This window comes from Indicator indicator, chromosome 7, assembly GCF_027791375.1.
Source record: "Indicator indicator isolate 239-I01 chromosome 7, UM_Iind_1.1, whole genome shotgun sequence".
Lineage (NCBI taxonomy): Eukaryota > Metazoa > Chordata > Aves > Piciformes > Indicatoridae > Indicator > Indicator indicator.
In genome coordinates, this window is record NC_072016.1 from 23,083,636 (window position 1) to 23,104,420 (window position 20,785).

The window sequence follows — 20,785 nt, forward strand, 5'->3', positions numbered from 1 at the left end:
TAGTTTTTCAGAACCTCAGCAGTTTTCACTTAGCTACAATATATATGTAAATTCTCAGAGCAGCCAGTATTTGAAAGCTGGGTGCCATTTTTTCCTCCCTATTCCTCCAGCTAGCTCCAGTAACAGAGTGGGAAGGGAGCACAGTGTTGTCATGTTCAGCGTTGCAGTTGCCCTGTGCTGTGTAGGGAGGATGCCATGCCACACAGCCTTTACAAGATATTCTGACAGATAATACTGGAAAAGAAATATTTTTTTTCATATCACATCTGTTTCTCTTTTAGGCAACAGTTACCAAGGTCATGGCAATTTTGACTTCCCACATGGGAATCCCGGTGGCACATCTATGAATGACTTCATGCATGGGCCACAGCTTTCACATCCCCCAGACATGCCAAGCAGCATGGCAGCTCTCGACAAACCTCTCAGTCACCCCATGCAGGAATCTGTAAGTAATGGTGCTGTGGATGTAGATTTTCCTTTGTAGGGGTAAGGAGCTCTCATCCAGCTAATGGACTTGCCTTGTGAACTGCTTTTACTTTTGTGGATTCTTCACTTTGGAAGTTTGTGAAATAGAGTAGTCCTGAGACATGCCAAAAATGCTATTCTTAGTTTCTGGTCTTTTATAGTTTTTTGAAAAGTATTTCTGAGCTTTTTGAATAGTCATTTAAGCTTTTTTATCTGAAATAGGCAACCTGGCTCAGTGTGCTTGTGTTAATCATGATGCTTTGCTCAGACACCTGAAAAAAGTAGACTTCATTCCCTAGGCCAGCAGGGTCTGTGAATATCCATCTTCAGTAGACATCTTGTTATAGCAAGACACTGACTGACTTGAAATCAGGCACGGTATCTTCCCTGGCTTTGTCCCCAAGGGCAAAATTTGCATCAATGTGTTTTGAGGGGAAATTCTACCCAAGTAGCATGAACGACACCTTCAAGCTGGTGGGAATAGAGGAAGCTGGTAGATTTCAAGGAGAGATGCTGCCGCTGATTTGGGAGTGTGTCAGTGTAAGAGACTGAAAAATGAAGGTTCCTCAGGTCTCAGATGGAGAGGTACAACTGTGCATTGGAAAAGCAGCTTGCTCAGAGCACTGAGTTTTATATACAAAACATACATATCTCCAGAAAATGCAGTAGTGCAGCAGCTAGGTGATGGAAAAGCTACCAGCAGCATTTAGCTCTTAGGCATGGCCAGTCGTCTGTTCTAATAGTGTGGAGGATGTGTGTATACATCCTTTTATGTTCCTGTAAGTTACAGGGCAGGGGCTCTATAATGTGCTGTTACTGCACAGGAAGGATGTTTAATTTGGCAAGTCATTTGTGCTGTATCTTGAGTGAACACTAGAAAGTACAATTTCAGAATGTAATGAGGAAATGTGGTAGCAGATGCTCAGGAAAAGCCCACTCAGTCAATGTCTCCTCTGTCTGGCAGTAGGTTTTCCAAGGAGAATGGTGAGAAATAGGAAGAAAGTAGAGAGTTCATTCTTAGCATAGCTTGGAGGGAGCACAAGTAACAAGACTGTCTGCAAAGGAAGGGTTCAGAAACTGTGGCTACTTTGCCACTTTACAGGCTAATGTTGGACAGAACAGGTTGTAAAATTAATTTTACGTTGGCAAATTCCACATAACCAATTTAAAGAGCAGGCTGAAGTGTCTGTATCAGAACCAACCCTACATTATTAGAATATAGTAGTGAGGGTAAGTACTGTCAGCCTGAACAACTCAGAGCTGCTTTCCTTTGCATCAAAGCCACAAAGAATTATTCTCTGCCTCCCCTTAGCTGACACCTTGACTTGGTTGGTTAACTGTTACACCTTTGCTATACTAGTTGCTCCAGTGAAATTTCTGAAGTGATAGGGTAGTGAAATTCTGGACCAGGTTGCCCAGAGATGTGGTGGAGGCCCTATCCCTGGAGACATTCAAGGCCAAACTTCATGGGGCCCTGAAAAACCTGATCTATTTTAAGATGTGCCTGCTCAGTCAGGGGTGTTGGACAGGATGACCTTTAGGGGTCCCTGCTAACCTGATGCATTCTATGATTCTGTTCTATGATACAAAGTGGTTGAATATGAAAGTGGAGAATCTGTGGCTTTCTGAAAATGGAACTGTTTACACATGATTGCAAAGGTGAAAGTTGCTCAAGGCTATGCACGTTCTAGAGCTGTAAGAGGGTATTTGGGCAATTGCTAATGTATTTTTGGTTCTGTGGGCTAGCCTGTAGCAAATCTGGTACTTGCTTATGGTAGCTGACAATTATAGTAAATGCTTGCCTCAGCTCTCCCTCATCTCTCATGATACACAAGCTACTCTGCTCCACAAAGGGAAGCAGCACTAAAGCAAGTTCCATCTAGTTTATGTCAGTGGCTCATTTCCTCTAACAAGGATCAGTTTTCAGGTCTTCTAGCAAAAGGGAATTAGACTGACCCTGTCAATGTAGCCATGTAGTCTTCAGGCCACATTTGAGGACTGTTAGTCGTCCCACACATCTTTGTTAGTGTAAGCTCTACGCTTTCCTCTTTATCTCCTTTTTCCTTTCTTCTCTCAGAAACAAATTGTTTGTCTGTAGACAACTTAGGAAAGGCATCTTTAAAATTACTGCTTTTAGAGAAATGTATGCCATTAGCATTGATAAATACTGCAGCTGAATGTCTTTGGACAGGCATCTCTATATGAAAATTACTACGAATCACACTGTGTAATTGAACTACAGTTTTAAGATGTTGCCTGTGCACTCTTGTATGACATTCTGTCTTTCCTTTTACACCTTTAAGGTGTATTTTCTTTTCATCTACCATTCGCTTTGACCATTTTATGTTTACAAAGTGAGTCAGAATCAGATGTTTGGTCCTATCAGACCCAAAGTCTGTCTATCTCGTAACTGGAGCTGAATGGTGCTGAGGAAGTTCCTGGTGTTCCTATTATGAATATTTATATTGTGGCCCTTATATAATGGTAGGCAGAGAAAGCTGATACTTGTAGAAATACTCTGTAGGTTACTCCAGGAAATGCAGATGTCTTTGCCCATTATAGGCAGGACTGGGTAGCCAGGGCTGGATCATCAGAACTACCTCCTGTCAACACTGCTGTTCCTCTCCTGTGGAAGAATTAAAAAGCAAGACCTGCAAGTGGCCAGAAGTAGTACCTCTTCCCAGTGTAAAGGGTTGTGAGAACTTAGAACAGATGCTTCTATGTTACTGCAAGATTGCTACAAAATAGCTGCCAAAATCACATCATGTTTGTTTTCAGAAATTCTAAATAAGTTTTAGAACAGGCTGAATTCAGCATTAGCTTCAGTTTAGTCATGGCAGCCAAGAAGTGATCTGGATCTGGGTACTGATGTGACTGAAAACTAATTCAGGGGAGGGGAAGTTTAGCTTTGATTCATGTCAGTTCCTCAGTTGAGTTCATTGCACGTCTGCAACGATGCACCTGATGACAAAGGCATGGATGGGAAAACTGACCCATAGGATCATCAGGGCAGGATGACATCTTTCAGAGGTTATGCCAGCTAACTTAGCAAAGAGTTGGTAAAACTATGACCCCATAGCAGACAGAGAGGTAAACCATCAACTTAACCTGCTGATCTTTTCTTTTTTTCTTTTTTCCTCACTGTCGTTTTCTCCTGAGACAAAAGGAATATTGTTCTGCAGCCAGCAGGTCCCCTTGTTCTGCAGCTATTCATCTTGATACTCCTAGAGGTCACTGTTGGGCTCTTGAAGAGTTGTGCTACTAAACTGAAGATGTAGTTGTGTCTGCTATAAGGTTTTCTTTTATGGATTGTAATGTTTTAGGAGTGCCAAAGTTTATTCTCCTATAAACAACTGTGAAATTAGTTTTCTGTGTAAGCAAATGCAGCTTTGTTTCCTAGTGTGGGCTGGAGTTTTTAAGATACAACGATGGGTGTTGCAGAAGAAAGTGAAGCATACACAAGGGTATTGCTAGAATGTTTTTGCACCATGGCAAACTTATCACTAGTCAGCTGAATGCAAACAGAAAAACCTTCAAGTTCTGAGCATTTTACTTTCTTACAGGTAGGCTGGTGGAGTCTGTGGCCTAGATCAGATGGATTTTGAACCTGCAATGGCCTTTTAAGACTATGGTGGCCCTCAGTCTTACAATGAACAATTGCTCTCTATCCAACAGTTATCTCAGGGCTCAAGATACTGCCTTTTCAACTAAATAATTACATATATAAAATCCTTGCCTTTAGAAACATAATGTAGAATTTCTAACGTGCTTATTTGTTTTGAAATATGTCTGAGAACACAGGAATGCCTCTTGGTTTAAATAATTACTGATATCAGCATGCCAGTGTGACTCTTTGTGCATTCAGGGATAGATTTAAGAGACTGTTGAAGATAAATGCTGTTTTGTTTTGTTTCTGGAAACTACTTTGCCCTATGAGCAACATTGTCCTATATAAATTGCTTTTTATTATTAAGCTTTCTTAATTTCCATGCTTCCGTTGCAAATGCCCTCAATGAATGAAGAAGGGCAACACTACTATTTGGATAGACATCTGCTTTCACTTGGACTTTTGCAAACTTCTTAGGCTGCAGATTCATTTATATTGAGGTGTGGTCTATGGGCAGACTGTACAAGTTTACCCCTAAGGTAACAATAACATTGCAGAACACTTTTAAAGTAGTCAAACTGTGACCCTAATGGAGGGAAGAGTGAGTATCAGTGATTTTTAAATATTACTTGAAACTCCAGTGTGCGAAAGAGGCTCAAGAGCGGTGTTGCAGATAGAATCATGCTCATCTGAACCAACCTTCATACCATCAAAGTATTGAAAAGGACCTCCATATAGCTGAGTCTGACTCTCCCAATGGACAGTATGGAGCAGTATTCAAGTTTCAGTTTTCATAAGTGGTGAAATGTATTTTTTTAAAAGCTTGTTTCTTAATTTTTTAATTTTATGAGAACATTTTAATTAAGCCCTGTAATAAACTCCTGTTGTGTTTTCCAAAACTGAAGACAAAGGTTAAAATAACCTTGCAGTTCACTGTGATATGGAAGGGTCAATGCTGACATAGCATTTTGCTGGGTTCTCTTGGCTTGGCTGGATGAATTTCATGCTGTTGTTGTATGTATCTGTGGTTTTTTTTATCTCAGCTCCACTTTGTGGCAATACGTAGCATTCCTCAAAAAATGTTTACATTTTTTGCTTCTCCATATACCCAATTAACATGAAACTTATGATTCTGAAGCATTCAGACACTTCTTTCTCATGGCCCCAAGATCAAGGCCCAAAGAATCCACTAGCATTAAAGTGGCATCCAGCAGAAGGAAGAATTGGACTTCTGTGGTTTTTGTTGCTTCTCTGTCATGTGAGAAAGGCATCTCCCACATTCTTCCATAATAGAGTTTGGAAGATGCCTGTGGTTTGGTATTTTGTATCCCATGGAAAACAAAAAGTACTAAACTTTTGCTACAGAATTTATCCATGAATACAAAACAGAAGTGTGATCATTAGCTTAGTTTCAGCTAATACATTGTACTTTGCAGTCGGCTGATATGCAACTACCTACAAGAGCTCTGCAGATGGATGGGAGCTCATTTGCTAGGCCAGCTTGTTCTTTCATCAACCATCAGTGCTGACAAATATCAGTAAAGAAACTCTTCAACCCCTTTTTTAAAAGGGCTGCTGCATTGCATTCTGAAAAGAAAGAGGGAGTGGGGAAGGGCCGGTATTTGCAAGAGATTTGTAATGAGCTGAAATACAAATAGGCAGTGGTGTCAGGAAGCTACCCAATAAGGGAGCTGAGCAGAAAAGATGGATTTGCTTGTTTAATCAGTTTCCTGGCATAGGTATTGTTATTCAACAAATTTTCCATTCATTCATGGAATTTTTAAGGGCAAAAGCACATCGGCCTTGCTAATGCTGAGCAGCACCCATAAGCCACCTTCTCTTCTCTTTGGGGTTTGTTAATCTGCATCTTCCAAGTGCAGTTTCCCACATCACAAGGAAGCAAACCAACATCACAAATCCAATGTGTTTATCTCCCCTTTGAGATAACCTCCAGAAAACTAAAACACTTCTTCTGACATTGGGATATGGAGTTTTCTTTTCTGATTGAGCTGGTTTTGGTTGTTTGTTTGTTTGGGTTTTTTTGTTACGTTTGGGGTTGTTTTGTTGTATGTGTCTTTTGTAAATTTATTTAAGTTGTTTCTTTTTTGTAACGTGCGGTTACAGAGTCAGGCACCATGAGCACTGTACCTTGTGGCCTCACTTTCTTTTCCTGCTTTTTTCCTCCTCCGCAGATCCCTCATCCCGGCAGCACTGATCAGTCCCATACTTCCATGCAGCAAGGTTTGCACGTCCCTCACCCCAGCAGCCAGTCAGGGCAGCCATTACATCACAGCGGGCCTCCTACCCAGCAGTCCCGGCAGCCACCCCCGGCCGCTTCTAGCAACCATCCACACAGTGACCTGACCTTTAATCCCTCCTCAGCCTTAGAGGGTCAGGCTGGTGGACAGGGAGCACCTGACATGCCGGAGCCCTCGCTGGATGTAAGTCTGTGTCATACTATCATCTGCCTGCCATAGTGTGTGCTTCGCATAGCGGCGGGAGGGCGGGGAGAGCGCGGGACGGGGAGCCGCTTCCACAGCACATGCCATCCTTTCATGCTTTGGTACATGGGTGCAGCTGCTGCAGCTGAGGTGACAGGGTGCTCCTGGCCTGCTGGAGGGATGGTTCTTGTTTAAGCAGCTGTGTGGCGCACGAGCCATAGCTTCTTCCTAGCATCAAGGCAGCTGTTTCTTCAGATGGCAGTTCAGACACCAAGCTGAGAGCCATCTCATCCTTTCCCCCTCGTTTATGGACAGGGGCTCCTGTTTGCTCTTCTAGACCCTGAAGCCATACAGTGCCTGAATAAGAGGAAGGGTTCAGTGTGTGAGGTTCTGATTGTGGCACAGCTGTGTTAAGTGAGCTACAGGCTGAGCCTTGCAGCATTCCCTGACCGGTGGGAGAGGGATCTGTGCTGCCCTACCCTATGGCTCTGTCCCTGTGGCCAAAAGCAGGCTGTGCCCATCCATACCTGCTCATGTAGGTAGCTCAGCAGCACATCATCCTCCTGGTGTGCCACACAGGAAAGAAACAAGGACATCTTCTGCCTCCTTGGCCACTATGGGAGGCAGCTCACAACTGAACAAAAATAAAACCTCATTTTAAGGCCCCAAGTAATCTGTCTTTTCAGTGGAGTCAGAAGTGAGTTATCTGAGGTATCTCTCTGGTTAACTACCTGCTTCCCAAAATAGAAATTCCTTAGCACTAGGATTGGATTTTCATTTGAGTCATGTATTCTCCCATGCATATTTTCTGTCCATTCCAGAGTCTGCTGCTGCACAGTGTAATTTTTTTCTGTGCCTTGGATTTATATCTGTTCTTACTGTTGCTGTGTACTTACATCTTCCCTGTTATGCATGAGCAGTGTGCCAGCAGGTAGTCTCACAGAGGGGAAGGAATGGGTTAGTGGGGAGGGATGGATGCTCTACTTACAGGAACAATTCTCAGTGGACTAACTTCTATCTGAATCAGAAGGTTGCTCTTTCACACAACAGTCACATGCACATCCTTTGGGAATGATAGTTCATGTGGCAGTTAGAGGTCCGAACCCTTAAGGACCCAATATGAGCAGTAGTAATAGGTGAAATAAAAATGATTTTTTTTTTCTTCAAATATTTAAGCAACATAAAGTATGCTATTATGGGTCAGGCCCTCATTCCTCAGTGAAAGGCAAAGTAGAAAAACCTGTTTGTTTATCACAGTAGTGTGGTTATCACTGATGGAGGCATGCGGGATTCTTAATGAGAGGCTAAAATTGTCTTAGCTAAATGAGAAGGCAGATGCTGTACAGTGTGGGGAATACAGTTTGTGGGGAATATCTGTGAGCTCAGTCATGATCAGATGCGTTATTTTAATGGGTTTAACTTTCAGTGTCATGTGCTTAGAACTAGGCTGAGTAAAGTCATGTGCAGTAAAACAAGCAGGGGACTGTACCATAGCAACTTGGTCCACTCCCTACCGACACAATCATATTAATTCTTTTAGGACTTCACTGTGATACAGATTAAAGTTTAACCTAGGTTGAAGGATATACCTTATATAGGTATAGATACAGGTGATTGGCATTTGTACCTCAGACAGCAGAGGTGCAAGACTCAAATGGTCCTGCTATTCACTTCAGGACCACTGAATGCACTTCTCCAAATTCTGCCCTAAGTCTAGCACGTTCACGTAGATTCTGCTTCTGCCCTCCTTCCCCCTCTCAGCAGTCCTCTGCTCCAGGTCAGCACCTTAATGCCCAGTCACTCCTTCCTGGGGTCTCTAGTTTTCACAGCAGCTGGGCAGGAGGCAATGTGTGCTGCCTGGCCCCTCTGGCCCAAGGCAAGCCCAGGTCATCCTCAAAACTTAGAAAACTTCCTCTTCAGAGATACTGAGTATATTGTTTAAAACTTCACCTTTCTAAAATATTCTTTTTTTTTTCAACAATCCTCTGTATACAAGAATGAGTTTCAGGGGCATTATGATAAAATTTTAAGAATTGAGTTGTAAAATTGTAGGACATGCTCAAGAATTTTTTACTTTCTACACATTTGGTGAGGCCACTGTTTTCTTTTGGTCTTCTGTACTAGATATTCACAAAAGTCCTTATATCTTTAGTCCAGTACTATGACAGTAGTGTTTGTACCATGAATAAAGGAGGGAGTCTTTTAAGAAAAGTGTTCCTTCTGGGAGAATCTGCTCATGTAAACTTGACAGTGCATTTTTTTCAAAATGCTTAGAAAGTAATAAACTTCTTTCTGTGATTCATGTTTAGCTTATTGAAAAATATATTCATTCCTATGACATTAGAAGATGAAGCTGCATTTGCACAGGAGTAATAGAAGCATATCATATTTGCATGCTCAATGTGATGCAGTCAAGCTTTTAGTTTTATAGCATTTGAAAACATAGAACAACTTAAAATTAATTTCTCATACCTACTATTTAGTTTGTTAAAGCAGTCCACATTTTTATGCCTTTGCTTGAACACAACACTGAATATAAAGGGATTTTATTATAAACTCTTTCCTGCTGTTTTTTATATATATGACACTTTTACTTTTGGCTAGGGTATGGTGACATGCAGAATAAAGCAGAAAACATTGCCTGGTACACAACCCAGGAGTTAAAATTTGCTTGTTACCTGTCATCAAAAAGAATATGAGTGATGGTTGCAAAACCAAAATGTCCTATTTGAAACACAGTATTCATAAAATATAAATATTGCCCCTACAACTTTTCCTTTTGATACTTTAAAACATTGTGAAGATGAGTGCATCTTCAGTTGGATGGGGCATTACACGCCTGACGGTTTGAAATGACTGGAATTGCAGGTAATGTTGTAGTTAATACTTCCAGCCGCTGTAAACTCCCTGCCACAAGAAGGACGGGACTCACCCTCCTGCCTTTCCACTGCTCTCCTCATACTCCTCAGTTGGTTTTTTGTCTCTTCTTTTTTTCTTTTCTTTTCTTTTCTTTTCTTTTCTTTTCTTTTCTTTTCTTTTCTTTTCTTTTCTTTTCTTTTCTTTTCTTTTCTTTTCTTTTCTTTTCTTTTCTTTTCTTTTCTTTTCTTTTCTTTTCTTTTCTTTTCTTTTCTTTTCTTTTCTTTTCTTTTCTTTTCTTTTCTTTTCTTTTCTTTTCTTCCCTTTCCTTTCCCTTTCCTTTCCCTTTCCCTTTCCTTTCCCTTTCCTTTCCCTTTCCTTTCCCTTTCCTTTCCCTTTCCCTTTCCTTTCCCTTTCCCTTTCCCTTTCCCTTTCCCTTTCCCTTTCCCTTTCCCTTTCCCTTTCCCTTTCCCTTTCCCTTTCCCTTTCCCTTTCCCTTTCCCTTTCCCTTTCCCTTTCCCTTTCCCTTTCCCTTTCCCTTTCCCTTTCCCTTTCCCTTTCCCTTTCCTTTCCCTTTCCCTTTCCTTGCTAGTTTTATCCCTGCATGCTCCAGCTCACTGCCCCAGAGCTTATATCAGTACAGAGAGGGTGTGGCTGAGGGGTAAGGAAAGGACAGGGCTGCCTCTCCTTTAGGGATGCAGGCCTTAGGTGGACATCACACTGACATGTGAGTCAGGCCAATCTTTGTTGAGTGACCTTAAAGCTCAAGCACGTATTACTGAAACTGCTTGTTTCAAGTTTTATTCAGTGGCTTATATGAAACTAACATACAAACATGTATCAAGAAGCTTTTGTCAGCATCACTTGCCAGGAAATACACTTAATTTACTGATGAACTTTGTGATGGGGAGGTTGACTGAGAAACCCTCATTGAGATGGTAATGTAATGCACAGGTGAAAACTGAGTACAGGCTTTTCACAAACCAAGTGGATACTGCAACATCTTAGAGTGTTAAGTTTGTGTTGCTGCCTTCCAATTTATTTGGATCTCTACACGTGAAAGCCAGTTTCCAGGAACGTGTAGTGTTTAATTCCATTTTTCTCAATTGTTTTCCTGTTACCTGTAATTTTCCTTTTATTTTTATATTTTATAGCTACTTCCAGAACTCACAAATCCGGATGAGCTGCTTTCGTACCTGGATCCTCCTGATTTGCCCAGCAATAGCAATGATGACCTTCTGTCTCTCTTTGAGAACAACTGAAACTATGTGTATTCTCCCATCCCTTTCACTTGTTCACACGTGTGTGGCTGCACAGCAAGGAATCTTAACACTCCTTTTCCACAAGAGAAGAAAAAAAAAAAAACAAACTCACAACTTGATCCAATGGTGCACTCCCTGCTTTCTTCATCTCAGAACTGCTTTTGTCAGCTTCAAAAACTTCGAAAGTGACGGGAGAAAAAAATATAAAAAATAAGCAAATACAGTAATCTCTGAGTCTGCCGTGCTACACGTGACAAACGAGCATAGACAGTTGTGCAGCTATTGGAAACCCCATTTGTTGTTCATCCTCTAGAGAGAGAGTTCTGTGATAAACATAGTGTGAAGTATCTTGGCAAAATCGAATCTTGGCAAGGGAAGAAAAGGCAACAAAACGGAACTGTCTTTAATTGACCCGTCTCAGAGTGTCCTTCCAACGTGTGTTCTTCCATTTTTTTGAAACTGTATCTCCCTCCACCCCACCTCCCCTCTGACCCCTCCAACCATAGGTTTGCATTGGAGCGATTGTCCTGGCCACACACAAAAACAAAAACACGTACAAAGCTCAAAAGCACAAATCCTACAGTCAAGTGGCAAAGATAGGGCAGATGTACAGGCCTGTCAGAGAGAGCTGGCAGTTTAGCTAATGTGACTCCAGTAACGGAGTCCTGAGAATCTCCAGGCTGCAGCCTTGGGTGTTGCTATTTCTGCAAGTGCAGGAATTTTAATCACCTCTTTGCAGAGGGTTCCTCTGGCCAAACATACAGATTGGAAACACCCCCAAAAAAATTTAAAAGCAATGTTTAGGGATTATTTTTATTATTATTATTTTGGTTTCAAATGAGTACTGTTTGTGGCTGCATTAACATCCAGCTGTTGAGGTTGTTGTAATAGATCTTTTTGCCATGTATGATATATGGAATGGAAAAGAGAGGGAGGGGGGATGCAACCAAACTGTTCCTGATTATTACCTACAGCCTTTGGTGCCCCGAGCACGTGTGTCAGCATACTGCACAATACATAGCAGACAGGCTGAGTTGAAGGCAGCCAGGAAATCATTGCAGGATGGAGGGAGAGTAACATCTGCATAATTACTTTTAATAATTGGCTTTAGAAAGGGGCATTGACTTTGGTCAGAAATCTTACAGCTTCATTTTTGTTTGGCTTTGCGTTCTGGTTTTGTGACTGTTACAGGTAATTCAGCCTTTTTCTTTTCTCCTCCTTCAGTTTCTTTTTTTAAACTTTGGCTGCCAGGATGAGCTTTCTCCTGAAGGACGGGGCATGGGGAGAATAAGTAACTGTTGGTAGATTGCTACTGCCCTCAAGAGACCCTGCTGCCACAATCACTGTCTTGCCCCTGTGGTCTGTGCTTCTCGTGTGGTTGCTGCTCCTGCATGAGCTTCCTGTTGCTTCTGTGCCCATTTCTGTGCTCTTTGTCTCTCTCTCTTGCTCTCTCTTATAAATTTTGTACAGTAGCTGTGTAAGAAGTGCATGTGTGCCAACTTTGCCCTTGTGGTGCAACATTTCAGCTTTTGCCCACTGTACAGTTATTGGGTTTCTTTCTTTTTGTTACTAAAGCGAATCCGACCCTACTCTTATCCCAAACGCAGTCAAACACCCTTTGTTTGCTCGCCACAGTATGTTTTAAACTGAAGTGCCAGGCAAAATCCTGTTTGTTCCTGTCAGTTTGACTAGATAGCTTCCTAGCCCTCTGTGTTTAGTTTGCAGTGCTGTAAATGGCATGCTCTGTGCTTACGACTCTGGATTTGCTTTCCTCACCAAAGTCATCTTTGTAAATTCTTTGCAAGTTTTGTTTTGTTTTGCTCTTCTTGTTAATGTTTCCCACTACTGCTGTACATGCCTCATGATATATATATGCTAGTCAGCAGCACCTTGCTGTAGATATTAAAGGAAATGGCGGTTTAGTTCTTTTATTTTCCAGTAGGAGTATTGAATCTGTCAAACATATTATGTAGAGATGGTCCCACACTTATATTTTTCCTGTTTCAAGTTTTTTTAAGAAAGGCGCTGTTCATTATGCAAAATCAATTATTTTAAGAATTGCTATTGTAAATATATTTGTGAATATTTTAGTATTGTCTTTGATAATATTCAGCATTTTCATGATCTGGTTATACTTTTGCTGGTGTTTTTAAAAATCTTGTCTGAAGAAAAATATGGGTCCTTTTTTAAAAAAAAAATTGAGGGTTCTTTAACAGAATAAGGGAGTTGGATTTTTTTTTTTCCTCCCCCCACTCCCCACTCCCTGTTTTCTTTTGCTAAATTAGCCCAAATTTCGTATCTATTTATGTGACAAATAAATCGATACATCAAGCAGTACCTGGACAATCAGGGCCCAGCTCTGTCATGGAGACAATAATAAGTGAATGCCTAGGGCAAAAAAACAACTGATGTTCATTGACTGTGGGTGACTGTGGGCTGGTAATGGCAGAGGCTTTTGTTTATCTGACCAAGTGAGCAGAACACCTAGGATCAGCTGTCTGAACAGGTAAAGACACACTAAGGCAAGCAGCAGGTATGTAAGGTACCGTATTTATATCACTATACTGCTGCTCTGGTCTCTGAAACTGGGGCACAGTAACACATAGGGATGCTGGTGGGTGGGGAAGGGAAACAGTATAGTGTATTTTATTCTGCTTAGAAGTGTCTTTTTTCTTATGTAGGTTTGACAACCTGTAGAGGATCTCTGCAGAATATTAAAGCAACCTTGCTGTAATACATGGTAATATGGTTGTGGTGTGGTGCTGCTATCACACAATGCCTAGGAAAGACCATTCTTCAGTTACAGATGTGTTTTGTAGCCATTTTACTGTAGTAGTTTCCCCCTTGTGATTTTGTTGCATTGTTTATATAGGTATTGAAGTCATTTGCAGGGGTGGCTAAGGATAAAATGACTTAATGCCCTTAGAGTTCGAGTGTTTTGTTTGGGGGGAAGTTTCTTAAGCCATAGGTTTGGGAATAAAGAAGATTTCTCATTATTAGTTGGAACTGGTTGCTCAGATTTTTTTTTTTTTAATTGATTCGATTTAATGTTCTGCCCACATTGACTCCTGAGCAGCTGAGTTAGTCACCTGAAATTATTTTTCTCTTGAACACAACATTAGTATTTTAAACCAGGTATGTTAAGGATTGACCTTTTGCTAACTGGTTGTATTTAAAGTGTATCATTTAAAAGTACCCGTTGGAAAGCATAAAGGGAAAAAAAGCCCCATAGGTATTAGCAGTATGTTTGGAGCAGTGTTTGCGTCTGCTTTGTACAGTAATAGAGAATTAAAGTGGATGGTTGACATTTTTAAACTTATAGAAACATTTCTCTCTTAAGAGAGAAAATTTTACCCATCACCCAAATGTTGGACATTTGAGACAGTTTTAAAACTTACCTGTCAGCTAAAATCAGGTGCTGTATAGTGGAGTCAGTATGAAAAACCTTCTAAATGAAAATTTAGTTATTTTTTTATCTGTTCACTGCCGTATTAAATTTTAGAGAAGAAAAAAACCTAGCAAATAGGGTAATCACAGTAATTTCTTTTAAAGCTTAATTATTATATTAAATTCAAGTAGTATTTTTATTCTTCTTTTACTCTTTATTTTTTAATTGTTTCCCTATGGAAGTTCATCTGGGAAAGAACCCACAGAGATCTACAATTCTGCTGCCAAGACATTAATATAGGACTGACAGATACACACCAATGTCTGCAGCGGAGACTCAAGGGACAGCTGTACATATGTAAATGACAAATAGAGACATGTAACAGAAATGCATTCATTTTCCTTGGAATGTGCATTGTTTTTATTTTGCAGGAAAAAAAAAAAGCTTGAAGCTCCATCTTATGTGGAAAATGAATCCTGTTTGTTAGCGTTTGTGGAGTCTCAGCATTTGTTTCACTTTCACTTCTGTAATATACTCTGATCCTTTGTTTTGTTTTGTTTTATCTACATGTAATATTTAGCTTACGTGTACTAGTCTATCACCTGTGTATTTTTAGGGTGCTACAGAAAAAAATGAAGAAAAATAAGGGGATTGAAAAAAAGGTAAATTGTAACCAAATTCATACTTTCTACAATTTTTTGATAACACGATCAGAGGAGAATTAAAAAAAAAAAAGTACAATCTGAAGCAACATGCGAAAATGGCCATTGTCTTTGTTTGTACATTGTATGTACAGTACAATGCAATCATTTCATACTTTAAATTGGTCAGAAAAAAATAATTGTGATTTTTAGTCTTGCAAAACTGTATGTAGTTAGATGATGTGACAACCTAATATTTATCTAATAAATATGTATTCAGATGAAACCTGTATATTAGGTGTTCATGTGGTTATTTTGTATTTAAAGATCAAATTATTTGACTATTGCTAGACATTTATATACTCTGTTGTAACACTGAAGTATTCTCATTTGCTCATGTTAATTTTTTTTTTCCTAAATAAATTTGCAAAATTAAGGTCTGGCTAATTAGCAGCTGCTTTGTAAATTTTGAGCTTCCTTTTGAAACAACCAGCTTCCCCTTTGCCCTACCTGGTGTGTGTTAATGTGGAAGTCAGTTGTGCAGGATGTACTTCTTCAGGGAGAAGGACTTGCTGCAGGAAGGGAAAGCTGTGAACCGCCCTGAAAAAGTCACGAAATAAGAGAGTACGGAAGTAAATTTACTGATAGGTGTGGGATCACATAGGAAAAAGGTCCCTGCCTAGTCTGTGGTGTCAGCACGTGTGGAGGGATTACCTATCCAACAGAGGAGTTGTTTAGCTTTGGTTTTGTTGAAAAATTCTCCTCATCTTGATACTTCTATTTCAATTGGAGCCTGTCATAGTGAAACTAGTGACCACAGAAGATGACTAAAATGAGTTTTTTTTGGTTTTTTGTTTTTTTTTTTAATGCATTCCCATCATAAAGTTGAAGGGCTTGGTTTGAGGCAGCCATTGAGTTACAGTCTGGTTAATTTATCTGCCTGTTTTAACTGTAAGCAGACTGAACCATGACAAGGAATACACACAGGGTTGTACCAACAACACCCAAGGTGCACACAGGTCCTTTCTCAGTGGAGTTCAACACCCATACTTTGTCACAGCCACAGATGCCAGTCACTGTGCATCTGAGAACTTTTTTAATAGAGATTACTGAGTAGCTCAGTATTTGCATATGGCATTTGTGGAAGTGTTCAGTTTAAACCCATCTTTCAAATGCATTCAAATATGAAGGAACAGCCTAACCCTTTCAGAATATCAGTATCTATACAGGTATGTAATTGAGATCTATCAATTATTCCACAGGTCCACAAGGACACAAGTCCTTATTGTTGACTGAAATACACAAGTAGATAGGTAGCTAGGTAGATAGAAAGGTAGATAGATCTAGACTAGAGATTTATTTTCTCAAAATACAGAGGCTGGTGCTGGTCTGTTCTCACATGTAATTAGTGATAAAACAAGAGGGAACAGCCACCAGCTGCAACTGGGTAGGTTTAGACTGGACATTAAGAACAATTTTTTCATGGAAAGAGAATGGTCAGGCATTGGAATGGTCACAGCCCAGGGAAGTGGTTGAGTCACCAACCCTGGGTGTGTTTAAGGGTTGTTTGGGTGTGATGCTTGGGGACATGGTTTAGGGGTGAACCTTGTAGAGTGGGGTTGTCGGTTGGACTTGGTGATCCTGAGGGTCTTTTCCAACCTGTATGTTTCTGTGATTCTGTGAAAATTGGGGAAAATTGCTTGTTTCTAACTCTTGGCTTCTGCCTTCCTTGCTGGCCCTACCCATTACAATGGGCTTTTAGGATAATGTAATAAAACTGAAACAGAAAAAAATTATTTACTCATTGCAGACAATAATTAATGGATATTTTGGCTTTGGTGTTTTGTTTTCCTGGAAGTTCACAAGAAACGTCAGCGAGACGTTGTGCAAAGCCACTTTGGCACTGTACAGATGGAGAACAGTATGAAGAGCTCAAGAGATGTCCCTAAGCACTGTATGTTTTTCAAGCTTACTTTGAAACCTGAGGATGGTATAACAATTCTGGAAGTGGAGTTTCTCTCAGATGTCACCTGAGGACCCAAGGATAGGTATGATGTGCGTATCCAGCTGATGCCAGTGTCTCCCATTACAGTTATGCACTCCACATGTGCTTCCAGGCAACCACCTATGTGAATATCTATGACTTCCCTGTTTGCCAACTGTTGAACAACTTCAGGACACTCTTACTTCCCTGCATTTTTTCTCTACTCTTCCTAGTCAGCATGGATCTCTGAATCACATTATTTTGATTGTGCACCTTGTACTGTTGCTATGCACTTCAGTATGCCTTTTACAGGAGCAAAAGACTGAAAACTAGTAGAAACATGTTAAAATGGACTCCCTGTTCATTTTCTGTTTGGACTGTGGGGACAGCACTGCTGGGTGTAAATAGAGCTGCTTCCTTTCCTTTCAAAAAGCAAACTAGACAGCATATACAACAGTCCTACAACTCTCACCCGATACACTATATCTCATACTCTCATTTGTTATCCTCTGTTTCCTCTTAGAACTAATTAACATATTTTGTGTACCTAGTCTTTTATTTCTATGTATAATTAGCCAGAACCTACTTCCCTCTTACCTGCCTAAACTCCAAGTCTGTACAAATCTTACTGTATTGTGAACTTGCAGCTATGAACTATTACCTACCTTTCTTACATACTAAGTTATTACCAGCATGTCACCTTATTACAGGTTTCTACTTCCTGTGCCACCAGCTTTATGTGGGATATTACTCTAATGTCTGTCATTGTATCAATGCACTCTTCACATTTGTTCTAAAAGGAACACAGGATTTTTCTTGTCAGGCAGACCTCCAAAATCTTCTGCTGAGGTATCTTGTCTTCATCAGGCTACAGAATTTTTCAGGGGAACATAAAAGTACCTCAAAAGGAATCTATTCAATTATACAGTTTCATTTATAATGCAAGCAGACAGGAACTCTGTCACAACTCCTGCAGGTGTTAGCATACTGGTTTGTTTGCTATGTAGTTCATTTGCATTTCCAGAAACTTCTTGCCCAACTCATAATTGGTTTTCTGTTGTTTAAGATTATCTTTCTGTTACAAGTGTTCTCCATTGTAAGTGTATGGACTAGACAACATTAAGCTTTTTACCCTGTTTAATGTCTTGAATGTATCTGCTTGAGTACCTTTCCAGCTACTGAACTCATGATAGTTTTTGATAGATCTAGCTACACACAGTAATCTAGAACACCAGTATTTACCACTCTGAGTAGACTGGTTTCTCTACACTTTTTTGTCTTTTTTAGACATTTTAAGAGATTGAGGATTACTAGTTATGATTTTTTGCTAGGTCAGAGTTTTGACCAATTACATTTTTTAATTGACTCTTACAGTCTGCACTTCCCTGTTTGTCTGTAGCTGTTTCACAATGTCAGTGTTTTGGATTTTGTTGAAGTATTCTGGAATATTTTGTTTCATTTGCCACCTCATAGACATTGATTATCATCAACATGGAGACAAATTGTTCAATGTAATAAATTTTCAGTAGTCAAACACTAGAAAAATTTAAATGTTTTTTAAAACACTCAGACTGCTGTTAGGGTTCTATTCTTTTGTTTGTTTCTTTTCTTCATTTGGTTTACAAAAGCTATTGAAATACCCCACAATTATTTAATGAAATGCTGGAGTTGAAGTCTTGCTGGGGTTCTAATGCATATTTAAATTTATTCCAATGTTCACTGACTATTCTTAAGTTTCAAATTTAAAGCTCGTTTTTCCCTTGTTTTATTGCTTCTGTATTTCTCAAGTTTAAGACGTGCAAAATCAGTGAATTCTGGACTTAACCCATGCACCTATTGGAATAGCTGTCCCAGTTAGTACCCAGTTCATGTACGTACGCAGAATGTTGCTTTGCAAGAGTCCTTTTTGGCTAGCAGTTTTCTAAATTGTGAATGATAGTCCCTCTGGGAAGAAGCATTACTTTCATGTTGCCACTATCAAACTGATGGCAGAATGTGCAGAAGTGACACTGAGACAGAATCAAAAGGAACCCTAGACTCCTCACTCTTCTGAATGCTAATAGAAATTAATAGAAATTCTTACCCTGAGTTTTTAAGTATTTCACCAAACATTTCATTATCCAAAAAATTACATTCTTCAATTGTAAATGTGACATGTTAATTTGCATCTGACAACTTGTGAGCTCACTTGGTGGGACACTGTGTATTCAGATAAGTGTCATGGGCAATTATGTCATTTAAGTATGCTGTCATGTCCCATGCTAGCTAATGCAGTAATGCTGTTCTCTGCTGATCATCCTTTCTATAGGGAAATTTCAAAAAAGCAGAAAGGAATCTGAGATTCTGCCTTGTGAAACTGATTGGATCAAAATCATTTATTAGAAACACTGAAGACAATTTTTTAAGTCTTGTTACATCTATGAAGAATTTTTAGGGTGATTCTTCTTCAAACTGATGGTTTTTGGTCATTTTTTAGCTTCCAACTCCTGTTGTGAAATTGTACAACTGAAAAACATATCTCAGAACTATGATTATTGCTGGAATTAGTTCAGTCCAGAAAGGATAATTTACCTTGTGCAAGGTACAAAGGCACCTGTTACCTCAAAGCATCATTGTTCAGATTTACACACAAGACAAATTCAAGGGAAAGCCAAGGCTTTACCAGGAAGCAAATTAAAGCAGTGCTTTTGAGAAACAGTGTAGAGAACACAGGTCATGAAGACGTGACAATGTAAGGAAAATTAACTTTAGAAAGGTGCTAAATATTGGGGAGAGGAAAATATCAGAAAAGGGATCAAATTGAACCAGAGACCCATGTGAAAAGAACTTTAAAAAATCAAGTACTATAGCAGGGATGGAGAATGAAAAGCATTCAGTTTGGAATCTGGGGTGCTGCTGCTGGTGTGCTGCATGAGACCATGGGTCCCACGTGAGCTTGTGCATCTATGAACACTGCAACCATTTCCCAATTGAGTTGCAAGTCAAATTAACTTCTAAAATGCACCTCAACCTAGAATGTCATATTACTACCCTGTCAGTCTTAAAATGCTAAATGTATGATGTTCTTCCCCTTTCTTTCTTTCCCCCTGGCTGCATTTTCTAGTGTTCTTGACAGTGATTATAAGCAGTATGAGTATGCCCCTTGTTTGAGTTTTTATCAGCTGTGTATTTGTTGTATCACAGAAATAAGACCTGGCCAACAGAGTCACCCAGCCAGAGAAAGGACAGGGCACAAGAGGATCTGGTAGTGGTGAGAGAACAGATGTAGTTTTCCATGCAAGTGGTTGTTGTGATAGCTTCTGAGGAGGAGGACTGGGGACAATATGGTGCTGACTTCCACTTCCCCGGAAGGAGCTGCTAAGAGTCTCTTCTGGTGAGTAATTCATGGGCAATTGCATTTTCAGTGAGATCATTCCAAGCTCAGAACCGTGTTATACAAGATGAGGCAGCATAACTAATCCTAAAAGCATTTCTGATACTATTAGCTTAGAATTTGTTCCTCAGACCAGAGGTGATATTTCACAGGTAAATAAACCAAACTGATCGCTGTAGGTGTTAAGTTCTGCTATAACTGAAATTTCTGTGGTTTAGAAGATAGAAGGGCTCCCATAACTTTTGTTCTATCTTCATACTGTTTCAGAAGTATGCAAAGCATCTTCCCACCCACAGACAAACCACCTATCTAAAAGTCTTGAAGCTTTGTGAGTCTGCTGGGAATAACAGCTGCATTGAGTACACCCTCAGCAAGTTTGCTGACGACACCAAGCTGTGTGGTGCAGCAGACACACTGGAGGGAAGGGATGCCATCCAGAGGGACCTGGACAGGCTGGAGAGGTGGGCACAAGCCAACCTCATGAGATTCAACAAGACCAATTGCAAGGTCCTTCATCTGGGTTGAGGCAATCCCAAGCACAAGTACAGGCTGGGCAGTGAGTGGCTGGAAAGCAGCCCTGAGGAGAGGGACTTGGGGGTGCTGGTGGATGAGAAGCTCAACATGAGCTGTCAATGTGCACTTGCAGCCCAGAAAGCCAACCAGATCCTGGGCTGCATCTGGAGAAGTGTGGCCAGCAGGTCAAGGGAGGTGATTCTCCCCCTCTACTCAGCTCTGGTGAGACCCCACCTGGAGTACTGTGTCCAGTTC

At 40.3% G+C, this 20,785-nt stretch overlaps 1 protein-coding gene across 1 annotated transcript in view; it reads left to right on the plus strand.

Moving 5' to 3' along the window:
* Nucleotides 1–10,631, plus strand: part of ZMIZ1 (zinc finger MIZ-type containing 1) — a 150,885-nt gene extending 140,254 nt beyond the window's left edge. The window contains exons 18-20 of the mRNA XM_054382280.1: nucleotides 282–445; nucleotides 6,265–6,513; nucleotides 10,524–10,631. Of these exons, the coding sequence (XP_054238255.1) occupies nucleotides 282–445; nucleotides 6,265–6,513; nucleotides 10,524–10,631 (521 nt within the window). The remainder of the gene's footprint in view (nucleotides 1–281; nucleotides 446–6,264; nucleotides 6,514–10,523) is intronic.
* The last annotated feature ends 10,154 nt before the right edge of the window (nucleotides 10,632–20,785 follow it).